At 54.5% G+C, this 14,285-nt stretch overlaps 1 protein-coding gene across 2 annotated transcripts; it reads left to right on the plus strand.

The window, feature by feature from the left end:
- Nucleotides 1–926: 926 nt before the first annotated feature.
- On the plus strand, nt 927–8,429 carry UPK3A (uroplakin 3A). 2 transcript variants are annotated; one of them, XM_059081691.2, is made up of 6 exons: nt 927–978; nt 2,057–2,212; nt 2,970–3,249; nt 4,741–4,823; nt 6,494–6,626; nt 8,270–8,429. In XM_059081691.2, exons 1-6 carry the CDS (start codon nt 927–929, stop codon nt 8,427–8,429), a joined length of 864 nt encoding a protein of 287 aa, XP_058937674.1. The 2 variants fall into 2 exon arrangements, with proteins under 2 accessions (XP_058937674.1, XP_066866516.1); XM_067010415.1 differs by lacking the exons at nt 2,970–3,249; nt 4,741–4,823.
- Nucleotides 8,430–14,285: the final 5,856 nt, after the last annotated feature.

The following is a 14,285-nucleotide window of genomic DNA, read 5'->3' on the forward strand; positions in this document are numbered from 1 at the left end:
ATGGTCCACCAAGGGACTGCAGGCAGGCAGGCCTATTCCACAGTCCCTCAGGTCCAGTCCTTTTCTTCAAGTGGTTATACCATCAATGTCATACACAGATTCACCAGTTACTGTTGGGCTCCAGTTTAAAAATTTCCCATCCTTTTACTTTTATTTTTAAAATGTAAAATCTAAGGTGTACTGAGAGATGTGCACGCTTCCTGATGCTGGAGGGAACCATCTGGTCCAGGTGAAGACCCCAACACTATTTTCAAAAGCTCCCCCAGGAAGCACGCCTTGAAACCCTGATCGATCCCTTTTGAAACAGCCCTGGGCTGGGGGGCAGCACTCCTGCGCCCCACCAGCCCTGGAGCCCACCTGCAGCCCTGGCGAGTCCCTGGCCTCCCGGGGCCTTGGCCTTGCGCCTCTGAACTGGAGGGCCACACCAGAGGTCTTCAGACAGCTCACAGACTCAGGACTTCGAGGTTTTCCATGACACCACTTTCACCTGTTAACCCGTTTCATCTTCACAAGAGCCCAGTGAGTGGCACGTAGTAGGGTTTCCATAAATAGAATTCCATAAAGGAATCAGCATCCTCACTTTACAGTGTGGAAACTAAGGCTCAAAGAGGGAGTGGTTTGCCCCCAAGGTCTCATTAGGCGAGAGACGCCCTGAAAGCGCCGCTCCAGCCTCGGCACACAGTAGGAGCTTCGGTCAGGGGACTGGGAAGGTCCGGCGGGGATGGATTTGTGCCCTGAGCACCTCGTGGTCCGGGGGAGCCGGGGCGGGGCTTATGCAAATATCCTGCGAGGAGGCCGAAGATTGGCTGGCTGCGGCGGGGGCGGGGCGCGCCCGGGGCCCAGGGCGGACAGGTGCGCGCGGCGGGAGAGGCGCGGAGCAAGCTCGCCCCCTGGACCGCCCGCCCTGTCGCAGCTTCTCTCGGGCTATGCCTCCGCTCTGGGTCCTGCTGGCCCTCGGCTGCCTGCGACTTGGCTCAGGTAAACGGCGGATGAGAGGAGGGGGCTGTGCCCGGGGAGGGCGGGCAGCTGTGTCCCGGGGCGTGTCCTGCACCCTGATCCTCCTGAAGGGTCCCCAGAGTAGCCTGGATGGGAAGTGGCATCAGGAATGGGAACTTATTCCCTCCAGGAATGGGCACAGATGCCTGCTCTGTGCCAGGCCCTGTGCAGGCTCTGGGGACCCAGATGTTAATAATAATAGCCAACGTTGATTAATAAGTTCTGATGGGGATTCGAGGGCTCTGTGTTGGGTGCTGCAAGAGACACACAGGGGACTGTGGGAGAGCAGAGAAGGGACTGGACTAGACTCATGGTGACGCTTGGACTTGGGACACGGAGGGATATTTCATGTGAAGGGGCAGCATGGGCAAGTTCAGGGAGGAGGGGGGTGGCATTGTCTCTCCTGGTAACCTCCCACCCATTGTCCATCGGTGTGAACGGAGCATGAGGTCAGGGGGTGTGCATGGAGGGGAGGCTGGAGACCCACGAGACAAGGCCCAGAGCTTCAGGACCTCACTGCCCCTCCAGAGAGGCTGGACCGTGTTGGAGGGCAGTGGGGAGCCAGGAAGGGGCCCAGCAGGAGAGGGACACAGTCAGATTTGCACGATAGAGCGCAGCGCAAAGGATCGGGGAGGGCTGTTTACTAGGGTCCAGGTGAAGAGGGTGGACTCAGACCCGGCTGACGGGTGGAGAGATGCATAGGAGCAATGGGGATCTTGGTGACTGAATGTCTGTTGGGGGGAGCGAGAGAGAAGTAGTTCAGCTGGATTTCCTGGTTCTGGTCAGGATGGCTGGGTGGGGACAGGGTGCTGCCCGTGTCTGAGACAAGTCCCTGAGATGGCCCACAGGGAGAGTGAAACCCGGTGCCTGGCTCACCGCAGATGTTCAGTAACTTCAGGGGGGGGTGTGCGTGTGCGCATGCGCGCGTGTGCGTGCGCGTGTGCGTGCGCGTGTGCGTGCGCGTGCAGAGCGTGCCCGTGCGTGCGTGCGCGCGCATAGCGTGCCCGTGGGTGTGGACAGTTCTGCTGGGGGTCAGCGCCTGGTCTCATTGCTCCTCCAGGTGTGAACCTTCAGCCCCAGCTGGCTAGTGTGACCTTTGCCACCAGCAACCCCACACTCACCACCGTGGCCTTGGAAAAGCCTCTCTGCATGTTTGACAGCCCAGCGGCCCTCCATGGCACCTACGAGGTCTACCTCTATGTCCTGGTCGACTCGGGTAAGGGTCCTGCTTCCTCTGGGCTGCTCTGAAAGGGGCTTTGACCTGTCTGCAGGCAGGAGGGAAGGAGAGAGGTAGAGGGGTGCGCCATCCCTGCAATTAAACCACCCATGCACCTCGCTGACATGCACTGGTGCCCGCTCTGTGCCAGCCCTGGGCTGGGTGACTGCGGTCACAGACGTGCATCTGCCCTGGAGGGACATCCAGTCTAGTGGGGGAAATAATAACAGCATCGTTCACTGAGTACTTACATTGTGCGTCGTGCTCCGCACACCTTAGAGCGAAGAGTTACAACCTGCCTGCAAGGTATGCTCATGACAGGAGCAAATCATCGGGGCTCAGAGAGGCTGAGCAACTCATGGGAGCTCCCGGAGCTGGAGAGCAAATCAGATTCTCTGGTCCAGCAACCCTGGAATCTGAGAGTAGGGACCCGATGACAACCTCTTACGTTTCTAGCCGGCAGCCATTTACAGCAGCTCCTGTGGGGTCACATTTTATTCTTTCAGCAAGCAAGTATTGATTGCATACCTGTGCCCAATCCCAATCTGCAGGCACTGCGATGTATTTTCCCCCCATTTCACAGAGGGTCCAGAGAGGTAAAGTGAGTGGTCCAAGATCACCCAGCAAGTAAGGAAGAGACCCCAGGGCCCAGTACAGCGCTGGCGCAGAGAGGATGCTTAGGGACGTTTGTTGAATGACTGAGTGAGTGACTAAGCTGCTGTGGCTAGTTACCTCACTCCCGGAACTGCCTCTACAGCCAGCTTCAGGAACGCCTCTGTGCAGGACAGCACCAAGGCCCCACTCAGCTCGACGTTCCAGCAAACAGAGGGAGGGAGGACAGGCCCCTACAAGGCGGTGGCCTTCGACCTGACCCCCTGCAGCGACCTGCCCAGCTTGGATGCTGTCAGGGATGTGTCCCGGGCCTCGGAGATCCTGAGCGCATACCTGGTCAGGGTGGGCACCGATGGGACCTGCCTGTCTGACCCCAACTTCTGGGGCCTCTGCAACCCACCCCTGTCAGCAGCCACGGAATACAGGTGGGTGTGAACGGCTGCCGGAGAGGGGCAGGTGTGCCCCAGCCCCGATGTGGGGCGACCTAAGCCGGTGAAGTGTGAGAAGCCACACGTCTCTGGAGCCTACCACATGCCAGGACCGTCCCGGGTGCCATAAAGGATTCCTGGCTTCCTGGGCTCGTGACCGGGCACAGGGCCCTGCGCTCAGATGGACCCCCTCTTGGCTTAATGCTCTGCCACTGCCATCTTGAAATTCTTAAATTTTAAACTAGGGGCAGCATTTTCCTTTTACACTGGGCCCTACAAGTTATGCACCTGGTCCTCGCCCATCACCCATGTGGCAGTTCGTTTGACAAGGAAGGAGCTGTGGTCCAGAGAGGGAAGGGGGTCACCTCGAGAAAAGCTGGGACTCAGCGCAACGACTTCTCCCGCCCCCCTGCAGTGCACCCTCTCGTGGCCCACCCATGAAAGGGTTCACTGCAGGGAGCGCACAGCGGCTCCCTGCTTCATTTTCACGTGTATTTCCTGAGCACCTTTTCTGTGCCTGACCCAGGCCCAGGCGTCTTACCCAGAGCCGAGCCTTAATTACACGCACCCCTGTTACCATGGAGACGCCTAGGTTGGGGTCTCTGTACCCTCTAGGCCACATCTGGGGCTCAGGCCATCCCTTACCTCCATCCTCTCACAGGGCTCACCCCTCCTCTGGCCTCGGCCACTGGGCAAGACCTGAGTCCTGGCTGTCCTCTTCCCCACCCTCAACCCTTACCTCTGACCTTGTTCTTAACTCTCCCTCCTACTTGAGCCCACCCTACCTAGGGGACACCGGGCACATATACCAGCCTCTGGAATTCTCATCTTCAAACCTAGAGAAGCAGGGATTAAGCAAAACACTGGGTGCTACAAAGATTTTAAGGGTCTTCATTTTTTTTTAAGTGTCAAACTAGAGGCTGTTGATTTCTTTGATCTCAGAACATCCATCATTTTTAACTGAGGGTGAAGAAGACCTAAAGTAGGCCATGGCTATTCTGTAGTGTGTACCTGATCTTCCTTTAGATTTTGTAACAGTTGATTGGGATTTTCTGCATATAACGTTAGCCTTTATCACAGGGCATCGGGGTTGCAAATGGATATAAGTCACTTTTGTGAGACCAAGGACCAGGCTGGGAATAGAGGAAGGCAAAAATGCAAGAAGGACAGGTGGGTCAATACTCAGCAGATCTGCTACGTGCACAATATATACGGCAGAGAAACGGAGGGGCTCCCAGAGGGAGAGCCTAGGCCCCGACGGCTTCGTGGATGAGGTGGCATCTGAGCTGTGGAAACACGTGGGCAAAGGTGCTGCCAATGCAAGGTCCAGCAGCATCCTGTTGCCAGAGCCCCCCCCCCCCCCACTGGGGCCACCTAGATCTCCATCTCCTACGAGCCCCAGCTCTGCCCTGGTCCCTCCCCCTCCCTGTGGCTGAGGCTGAGGCTCACAGGATGGAGAGAAGTCAACCCTGCCCCATTTGCTTCCAGATTCAAGTACGTCCTGGTCAATATGTCCACAGGCTTGGTACAGGACCAGACCCTGTGGTCGGACCCCATCCGCACCAACCGACGTAAGTGGTGGAAGTGAGCTGGGAGTGGTCCTCGAGGGAACCCAGGGAAGCAGACTCATGCTGTCACTTGGAAAAGTCTCCCCAGATACAAGCAGGTTACTGGGTTATGAGGAAAATGCATCTTAAAATAGTTTAACCCAAGACTTCATCCTCTCTCCCTCCCTCCCTCCCTGGAGGACCAGGTGCCATGACAGAGGAAGGAGGAGGATTTGCAGGTGTTTGGGCTGGCTGGCTGGCTGGGTGTAACTGAAGACAGAGTCAGCCGGAATTTCCAGCCCTGATGGTGCATTTGCCTCCAAAGGGCTCCGCGTTTATCCTGCATTTAGACCCTAATGAGCCCCTCTGTTGAGCCCTCACAAGGACATCATTATTCTGTAAGGTGGTTCCAGAGGCATCTTAGCCACAGGGACATGCGCCCTGGAGGCAGCAGGAGTACCATTTTCCTATGGTTTTTCTGAAATGGGGGGTCTTGCAGGCCCAGGCATCTGCCAGTGGCTCTGCCCTGTCCCCCTCAAGCCTCCATCTGAGTTCTCAACACAGATCCCAGGTTTATACACACCAAATCATGTCTGCTGAACCTTAGGGGCGACAGAAGAGGTTTCGTTCGGTAATTCTGACGACCTGTGACCCTAACTTTAGAACTCCCTGGGAATTCCCTGGCAGTCCAGACTCCGCACTTTCACCTCAGCTGTCCTGGGTTCGATCCCTGGTCAGGGGGCTAAGATCCCACAAGCTGTGGGACACAGCCAAATAAAACAGTTCCCCTGCCACCCACGGTAACCTTATGGGCCAGTTAGGGCTCTGTGAGGTTGCCTGAGGTCACACGGCTAGTGAGGGTGTAGCTGGGCAGGCGTGCATGTGGCTGGGGGCTCCTTCCTACCCTCTGTCCCTGCTCACCCCTCCAACGGCACGCCCATGCTTTGTGGAAACACTGAAACAGCACTGCCCTGGGACCGAGAGTCCCCAGTTCAAGCCCAGCGTCTGAGCCTCACTGCTGGGTGGGACCTCAGTTTTCCCATCTGAGAAGTGGGAAGAAGAACCCTTGCTCTGCTTCTCCAGCAGGGTTCCTTCGGGTACTCCAGATAAAAGCACCAGGCCCAGCTCTCTTGGGGCAGGGAGACAGACCTACAGGCTTGAGGCTGGAGTCTGAGAGCCCTTGAACAGGAACCCCATCTCCCTGAGCTGCAGGGAGCAATCTGCAGAACGGGGGTCTCATGGGCTTTACAGGAGACACTGGATGAAAAGTGGCCAGCTCACAGTAGGACCTATAAATGGTTTGTCCACTGAGTTCCAAAAGAGTGACACTGGCCAGAGTAGAGGGGGGGGCACGGTCCGCCTGACTCCATTAGACTGGGGACCTTTGCTCCACCTTTATTTTGTTTATAATCTGTATCCCATCCGTCTCAGAAGACTTGAGTCGGTTCATAACTTAAAATTATGCAAAAAGACAGTTAAAAGAGGGTGAAAGCAGACACATGCAAGAGAAAGTTGGGGGGTGGGATGCGGTAGCAAGTCAGAGAATTACACCTGAGACCCAGGGAGGGGCACCGACCTGGGTCCTTGCTTCATCCCTGAGATTTTAGGCTTCCAGGGCAGGGGGCCCCCTGTGCGTCCCTGGGAGGGGGCTGGGGGGTGCAGCATCTGGAGAGTAACCAGCCTGCATCCCACAGTCGCTCCGTACTGGGCGATCGACACGTGGCCGGGCCGGCGGAGCGGGGGCATGATCGTCATCACGTCCATCCTGGGCTCCCTGCCCTTCTTCTTGCTCATTGGCTTTGCTGGCACCGTTGTCCTGAGCCTCCTGTGAGTACCCACCAGTTGGGGGGGGGGCGCAGACAGGGCTGGGGGACACACTCCACCAGGAGCGTCTTCTGAGGTGGGGAGAGCCCGGGAGCAAGAGAGCTGCCTTCCACCTTGGGTGGGGTGGGGTCTAGTGAGAGGGGAGCAGGGTCCTGGGGTGTCCAAGGTCAAGTCTTCAGCTGGGTAGGGGGTTGCTGAACGCTGGGGCTTTGTGGGCAGATCCTAGCTCTGACACAGCTGTGCGTCTTGGGTAAGTATCTTATCCTTCTATGCCTCAGTTTTCTCTTCTGGAAAATGGAGATTCTAATCAATATTATCTGCCCCATGGAGCTTCGAGAGTTAAGTGAAATATTCCCTATAGAGTCCTCAGGGCAGAACCCAGGTACTAAATGGGTATTAGCTTCTGTTGTCATTATAATTCACCCGCTTGCAGTACAGATGGGGAAACTGAGGCCTGAGGGGGGAAGGGTGGCCCAGGGTCACACCCCCAGGTAAAACAGAGCTGGGCCAGAGCTCCTGAGTCTCCTGATACCACTATCAACTCTGATGTGTGTCTATTTAGATCAGGACTGGAGGTGTCCCATGGGGTGTCTGGAGCAGCTAATGGGGCTGCCTGGTGGGAAGACAGGAATCCAGTAGTCCTGGGAGGATGGAGCAGGGGGTGAATCAAGGCATCCGCAGGTGCAGGTGCCATGAGAATGCAGAAGAGGGCAGGGCGGATCCTACCTGGAGCATCAGGGTGGGCTTCCTGGAGGAAGGAACAGCAGGAACAAATTTTTATCAGGACTGGGATGAATTGAAAACTCACATGTAGTGTGCATCTCAGCAAGAGAGGCTTTAAAGATGGGGGGCGGGGGGGGTTGCCTGTCCCAGCGCGGGTGGAGAGAGCGGATGGAAAAGCTCCTTGGAGTAGGTGAAATTACGTGGAAAGGTAGAGATTAGCCAGGCAGGAAGAGAGGTGGGGTGGGTGAAGGGAGCGGGCAGTGAACTTGGAAATCAGATTGCCCTCTGACATTTAAGTTAAAAACACAGATAGTAGATGAGATGAGCCACCAAGAGACTGGTCTGTCTGGCCAGACCTGGGAGCAGTCGGGATGTGGTGATGTCCCTCCCTCCCTTTGGGCAGCACCCTAATCTGGCACCAAGGTCCTGTTATCTGACTTAGCCTGGCTCTTCCATTTGTCTCTCCTACCACCATCCCCACCTCAGCTCCAGCTGCACCGAACTTCCCACTGTTTCCCCAGAAACTCCCTAGTCCTTCCTATAATACCTTTCCGTGCCTCCACTCTCCTCCTTTAAGGCCAGATTAACTGCCCCCTCCTCCAGGAAGCCCTCCAGTGGACTCGTCCACTCTGTCTGGTCATTGTGTGCTATGGTCTGTCTCCCCATACAATCTTAGCTCTTTGGGGACATTTGTCCAGCTCACGGTAAGACCTGTAAATTGTTCACACAATTCCAAAAGAGTGACACTTTTCTTATCTCAGGGCCTGGCACACCGTAAGTGCTCTGGAAAGATTGGTCTATTGAATGAAGGCCTAAGGGGACCTCTGTGAAAGCAATGTCTAAGTAGAAAGGTCCCTGACCAGCTGAGGGGTTGGGGTTTGCTCTGCGCCCCTGACCCCGGCTCTGTTCATCTCCTCCGTCAGGGACGTGGGCAGTACTGGCGGGGAAACAGCCCACGACTCCCAGATCACGCAGGAGGCCGTCCCCAAGTCCCTGGGGACCTCGGAGCCCTCGTACACGTCTGTGAACCGGGGGCCGCCCCTGGACAGGGCCGAGGTGTATGCCAGCAAGCTCCAGGACTGACTCCAGGCGGCCCCAGTCTCCCCGAGGGGCTTGCTCAGGGGTCTGCGGGGGGCCGTGTTCACACCCTGACTCCAACCAAGGCGAACACAGGGCCTGTTGGTCCAACTGCAGGAAAGCACTTGATAAAATGTTCCCAAGATTTTGAGTTCAATAAAGACTTACAGAATGAATGAGTGAGATGCTGAATGAAGGAATGAGTCGTCATTTTGAGGGTTTGCATTGTTCCTCTGGAGGGTGGGGGCAGGGGGCTAATTTTCAGTCAACGCGAAGGTGGAGAGGGTAAGGAAATCAGAGCTGTTAGGGCACCGGGGTTGTCTGAGTCTCAGGCTCCTCCGGAAGATGGGAAATCAGCACCTCCCCTGAGGGCTTCGTGTGAGCTTTAGGGATTATTAGATGCTGTTTGGGGGTTTGCTGGCTGTGAAATACCAGCAGCTGATCTGAGCCCAGGGTACGGCTCTGATGGCAGCTCGTCCTGTCCCCCCCACCAACCCTGTAGTCAGCTCTTTCTCTTTGGGACTCAGTTTCCTCATCTGTAAAATGGGCTGATGTAAACAGTTAATTTCAGGGCCATGCACTCCTGGGTCCCTTCATAGCTTTCTCTGAGGACCCCACCACAGGCAGGCGAAAGAGGCTGCAGGACACAGGGGAGGGGCACCAAGTCCTCTTGAGGGGCAGACGGGCTCTCCCAGTCCTGGGTCTGTGAGTCTCTGCTCGGATAACTCAATTCTGTCTTCTGAGCCAGGTAGCAAGACTGCTTTCCTTTCTGGGATGTAAACAATTCAGTCCAACTTCCCATCACTGAAGGAAGAAGAGGTTTGTCAGGGGACTTCCCCAGCGGTCCAGTGGTTAAGACTCTGCGCTTCCAGTGCAGGGGCTGCAGGTTTGATCCCTGGCTGGGGAACTAAGATCCCACATGCCAAGCGGTGAGACCAAAAAAAAAAAGAAGAGGTTTGTCAGAGCAGGGGTGGTTAAAGCAAGAACGCTACCTGACAGCTGTGAGCCCCAGCAGGCTGATGGGGTGCTCTCAGGGCACCAGATCAGGGGTGCTGAGACATGTCTAGATGCACCAGAGGGGGCCATAGCTGACAAGGCAGGAGGCCTTTGGCCCCTTTGGAATGGCATTCAGGCCCCTTCTGTGCAGCACCGGGGAGAGGAGGGTAAACCTTCATCTTTGGGCAACATGGGGTTGGGGGGTGAGCTTGGATTCGAAGGCAGAAGCCAAGACTTGGCCAGCTTCCAGCCAGTTCTATCCAGTCTGCAGAATAACCCAAGCTGGTGGGTGGGAGAGGCTGGGCTTGGCTCATGGATTCTGGGCTGGACTCAAGCTTCACAGAAACTTCTAATTATAAATACCCACAGAAGCAATTTTTCTAGCTCACTTCTCAGATTCTGAAGGATCCTCTCCTCCCATGACTGAGCTGGCAGGGCCTTCAGAGCTGAGCTTTCCACCTCCACACAGATGCTGCTTCACCTTCCCTCCCATCTCAATCATGGTTTATCAATGAGCTGATCACTGTAGACATGCTGTGTGAGTTGGGGCAAGGAAGTACCCCCTCTGGGCTCCTCTGACCTCATCTGTGCAAAGAGAGTCAGAATGTTTGTGAAGGTTGCTCCAAAATAGGTGATTTTTTCTGAGATCTAATCAATCACGAGGTGATGTGATTCAATTAAATCCAACCAAGCCCTGAGCTCCAGGCTTGGGAAAACTCGGAGCCACCCATCCGGTCAGAATAGAAATGCACAGAGGAATTGTCAAAGCAGAGCCCTGGACAGAGCATGGTCTGGCCTTCGACATACAGGTCAGTCTAGAAGTGCTGTAAGAATCAGAGGTAGATTCCCCTCCCCACCGAACCAGGGCTGGCATAGCCAGGAGGGCTTCCTGGAAGAGGAGGTGATTTTTCTCAACTTTTCTCAACATATAACCTTTTGAGATTTTTTTTTTTTTTCTGTCAGCATAATTCCCTTGGGGCCCATCCAAGTTGTTGCAGGTATCAACAGTGCATTCCTTTTTATTGCTGAGTAAGTGTCCCGTGATGTAAATGGACCACAGTTTGTGTATCTGTTCTCCCACTGAAGGACATTTGAGCTGTTTTCAGTTTTTAGCTGTTATAAATACAGATGCTACGAACATTTATGTAAGGTTTTTACATGAACATAATTTTAATTTTTCTGGGCTGAATACCTGAGTGCTATTGCTGGGTTGCATGGGAAGTGCATGTTTACTTTTTTTTTTTTTTTAAATTTATTTTTGGCTGTGTTGGGTCTTTGTTGCTGCACGCAGGCTTTCTCTAGTTGCGGCGAGCGGGGGCTACTCTTCGTTGCGGTGCGCGGGCTTCTCATGGCGGAGCACAGCACACGCTCTAGAGCGCAGGCTCAGTAGCTGTGGCGCACGGGCTTAGTTGCTCCACCGCATATGGGATCTTCCTGGACCAGGGCTTGAACCCGTGCCCCCTGCATTGGCAGGCAGATTCTGAACCACTGCGCCACCGGGGAAGTACAGCACTTTTTCATTTTAGCCATTCTGGTAGGTGTGCAGTGGTTGTATGCCTTCACATTCCCACTCACAGTGTAAGAGTTCCAGTTCCTCCACATCTTCTGCAACACTTGGTATGGTCAGGCTTTTAAATGCTGGCCATTCCGGTGGTGTGTAGTGGTTTTGATTTTCATTTCCCCATAATAATGTTGAACACCTTTTCAGGTTCTCATTTGCCGTTCATATATCTTCCTTGATGAAATGTGTTCAAATCTTTTGCTCAGCTTTTAAAAACTGGGTTGTTTGTTTGTTATCGAGTCATGAGTTCTGAGTATATTTTAGATTGGGTCCTTAGTCAGATACGTGTTTTGCCAATTGCTCCCAGGCTGTGTTTTGCCCTTTTACTTTCATAGTGGTGTCTGTCCCTGACCCAACTTCCCTTTTCTTTATCGCCTCCCCATGCCCTGACACGTGTTTTTTTTTTCTTTATAAACTTTAATAACGGTTATGTTTGTTTAAATTAATTAATTTATTTATTTTTGGCTGCATTAGGTCTTCATTGCTGTGGCAGGCTTTCTCTAGCTGCGGCAAGCGGGAGCTACTTTTCCTTGCAGTGGGTGGGCTGCTCATTGCAGTGGCTTTTCTTACCGCGGAGCACGGGCCTACGCACGTGACATGTGTTGATTGCCCATTTCCCTTCTACACTGTCAGCTCCATGAGGGCAGGGGCCATTTTCCCCGCTGTGTCCTCAGCTCCTGGGAGGTTTTCATGCTGGTCCCCCTGGCCTTATCATGGCTGCGGGGAGCAGGGGCCTGGATTGGTGAGCCGAGACCTCAGAGTGGCTTGTTGCAAACCTCCAGGCCAGGGGTGAGGAGGCCTGAGCTGGGGCCTGGGTGGGAGGCAGACGAAACAGCGGAGAAGGAGACCCAGAGAGACTTCTCCAAGCCTCCCTTCTCCTGCCAGCGAAGCCGTCCTGCTAGCTACACACGCCCCACTGGCTGCTCAGCACTGGCATCCCAGCCCTACCTGCCAGCCTGCCCAGACACAGGGACGGCACCAGGAGTTTCTACAGGAAATTGATGTGGGGGGAGGTAGGGGAACTTCCTGGCGGTCGGGTGGTTAGGACTCCGCCCTTTTGCTGCCGACGGCTCCGGTTCCATCCCTGCTCCGGGAACTAAAATCCCACAAGCCACACGGGGGCGTAGTGTGTGTTATCTACTGTAGGGTGTGGTCCAGAGGTATACGATAGGCGTACCTCAGGCCTTTACACCGTGCCCGGCATCTTTGTGTTATGATGTGGGTCTTTCCGTGGCAACAGAGCAACAACTTCCTTTCTAGGATGGAAGGATTGTCAGCTCATCCCTGATGTCTTTTCCCTCTCCGGGGGGGGCGCCCCCGCCTGTGACTCTGTCCCTTTTCTCCATTCTGCTAACACCACGCCCTTTCTGTAGCCAGGCATGTCCTGCAGCGGTTGCAAGCAGTTGCCCACCCTCCAGCTTGGCCTGGTTACTGTAGGTCCTCAGTGTCTGTTTTTCAGTCTGTTAAAGGGAATAATAATAGCTACCGCATAGGACGACTGATGGTGCGGTAAGATGCATATGGAGAGTTGAGCCCGCGGCACGTGGTAGGTGCTCAGTAAACAGCAGCGTAAACACGCACACAAAAGCATGTCCACGAGAGCAACTTCTGCACAGTAGTGAGTGGGGTCTGTCCGGGGAACCGAGCCTTGTGGGTTCACGCATACACACGTTCACTCCTGTGTTCAGTACACGCTGAATGAGACGTGCTCACACCCGTGGGGTGGAGGCTGGGATGCAGAATCCTACACCCTGCAGCACCCACACCGTGTGACATACATCCGCACCCCAGCACCCTGCCGGCTCCGTGTCTACCTGCCCCGCCACTGCCTTATCTGCTCTGAGATTGCAACGCAGCCAGGTGGCAGTGCCTCCCAGTAATTTTCCACAGCTTGAGAGAAGCTGTGTCTCTCTTGGATATGGGGGAGGGGAGGGGAAGGCATTGTTCCCAAGGTGTCCCTTCTGCTGGCTTTGTCCTTGTAAGGCTGCCTGGCTGAGCTTTTGGGTGGAGGGGCTGAGACTTCCAGCCTGCACCTCGCCTGGAGCTGAACTGATTACTCCAGCTCCACCGTCCTGGCACACCCTGCCCGGGGGAGGGGCACCCCCGCCCGCTGTGACTTGGGTCTGACCTCTGACAGCACCGAGCCCACAGGGTTCTGTTTATCAAGGTCCACGCTGGGGCCTGGGGGCCTTGAGGGCAGGGGCTGTCTCCTACAGGTCCAGGTGTAAGCAGATAGGTTAGGGGGTCCCCAGAGAAAGAGAACCAGGCATGGCTTTCTTGACATAAGAGAAGCTATTTTTGGCGTAAGCCATTTTGGGATGTCAGCTTGGCCATAGTGCTTTGCCCTTGAACAGGTCTCAGTGATTAATGATATTAAGAGAAGTGAGGGAATGCAGGAACAAAGGAAAAGCAGTCAAGAAACAATAGTCAGTGATAAAACAAGAGTCCCAGTTCCTCCTCAAGAGATATACATCCTAATTCAATACAGTCTGAGTTCTGCAGGAACTAAGGCCCCCATCCAAGTGGAGGACAGAAAGATGATGTTGACCCTTTTGACTTCAGTCAACTAAAGCTTGGACTCTGGCGACCTCTGCCCCAATTCTATGCAGAATTCTCCTCTGCTCAAGCCCCTTCCTGGACATACATGCGTCTTTAGTTTATTATTTCTTTTTGGCCGCGCCACGTGGCTTGTGGGATCTCAGTTCCCAACCCGGCAGTGAAAGCACAGAGTCCTAACCACTGGACCGCCAGGGAATTCCCCACCCTTAGCTTAAAGCTTTCCCAATTTTGTGGTCTGGGGGAGACACTGCTTTGGGAAAGATCCCTAGTGTTCTCCTTACTTGCTGCAAGTAATAATAAATCCTTCTCCTGCCTTTTTCTTTTTTGAAAATATTTATTTATTTATTTGGCTGTGCCGGGTCTTAGTTGCAGCATGTGGGTTTTTTTTTTTTTTTTTTTAAGTTTCAGCCTGTGGGATATTTAGTTGCTGCATGTGGGATCTAGTTCCCTGACCAGGGATCAAACCCGGGCCCCTTGCATTCGGAGCGCAGAATCTTAGCCACTGGACCACCAGAGAAATCCCTTCACATTCTTTTTGGCTTAGTTGTGTCTTTTGGCTCCACATTCACCAAGAGGTGAACCCGGTTTTCGGGTAACACAGGTGCTCAGGCACTGAATTGCACTGTGTTCCAACCCTGGGTACAGGGCATTAGGAGCTGCAGGCCGTGGTGGTTAAATGTGCCTCAGCTTCTGCATCTGGAATAATAACGATGGCGACTTCCTCACCTTGTTCCGAGAACGAAAGG

The sequence above is a fragment of the Kogia breviceps genome, chromosome 12 (genome assembly GCF_026419965.1).
Source record: "Kogia breviceps isolate mKogBre1 chromosome 12, mKogBre1 haplotype 1, whole genome shotgun sequence".
Lineage (NCBI taxonomy): Eukaryota > Metazoa > Chordata > Mammalia > Artiodactyla > Physeteridae > Kogia > Kogia breviceps.

Coding starts and splice junctions, on each gene's coding strand:
- UPK3A (XM_059081691.2), top strand. CDS start 927: ATGCCTCCGCTCTGGGTCCTGCTGGCCCTCGGCTGCCTGCGACTTGGC. Junction 979..2,056: donor CTGCCTGCGACTTGGCTCAG/GTAAACGGCGGA, acceptor TTGCTCCTCCAG/GTGTGAACCTTCAGCCCCAG. Junction 6,627..8,269: donor ACCGTTGTCCTGAGCCTCCT/GTGAGTACCCAC, acceptor CTCCTCCGTCAG/GGACGTGGGCAGTACTGGCG.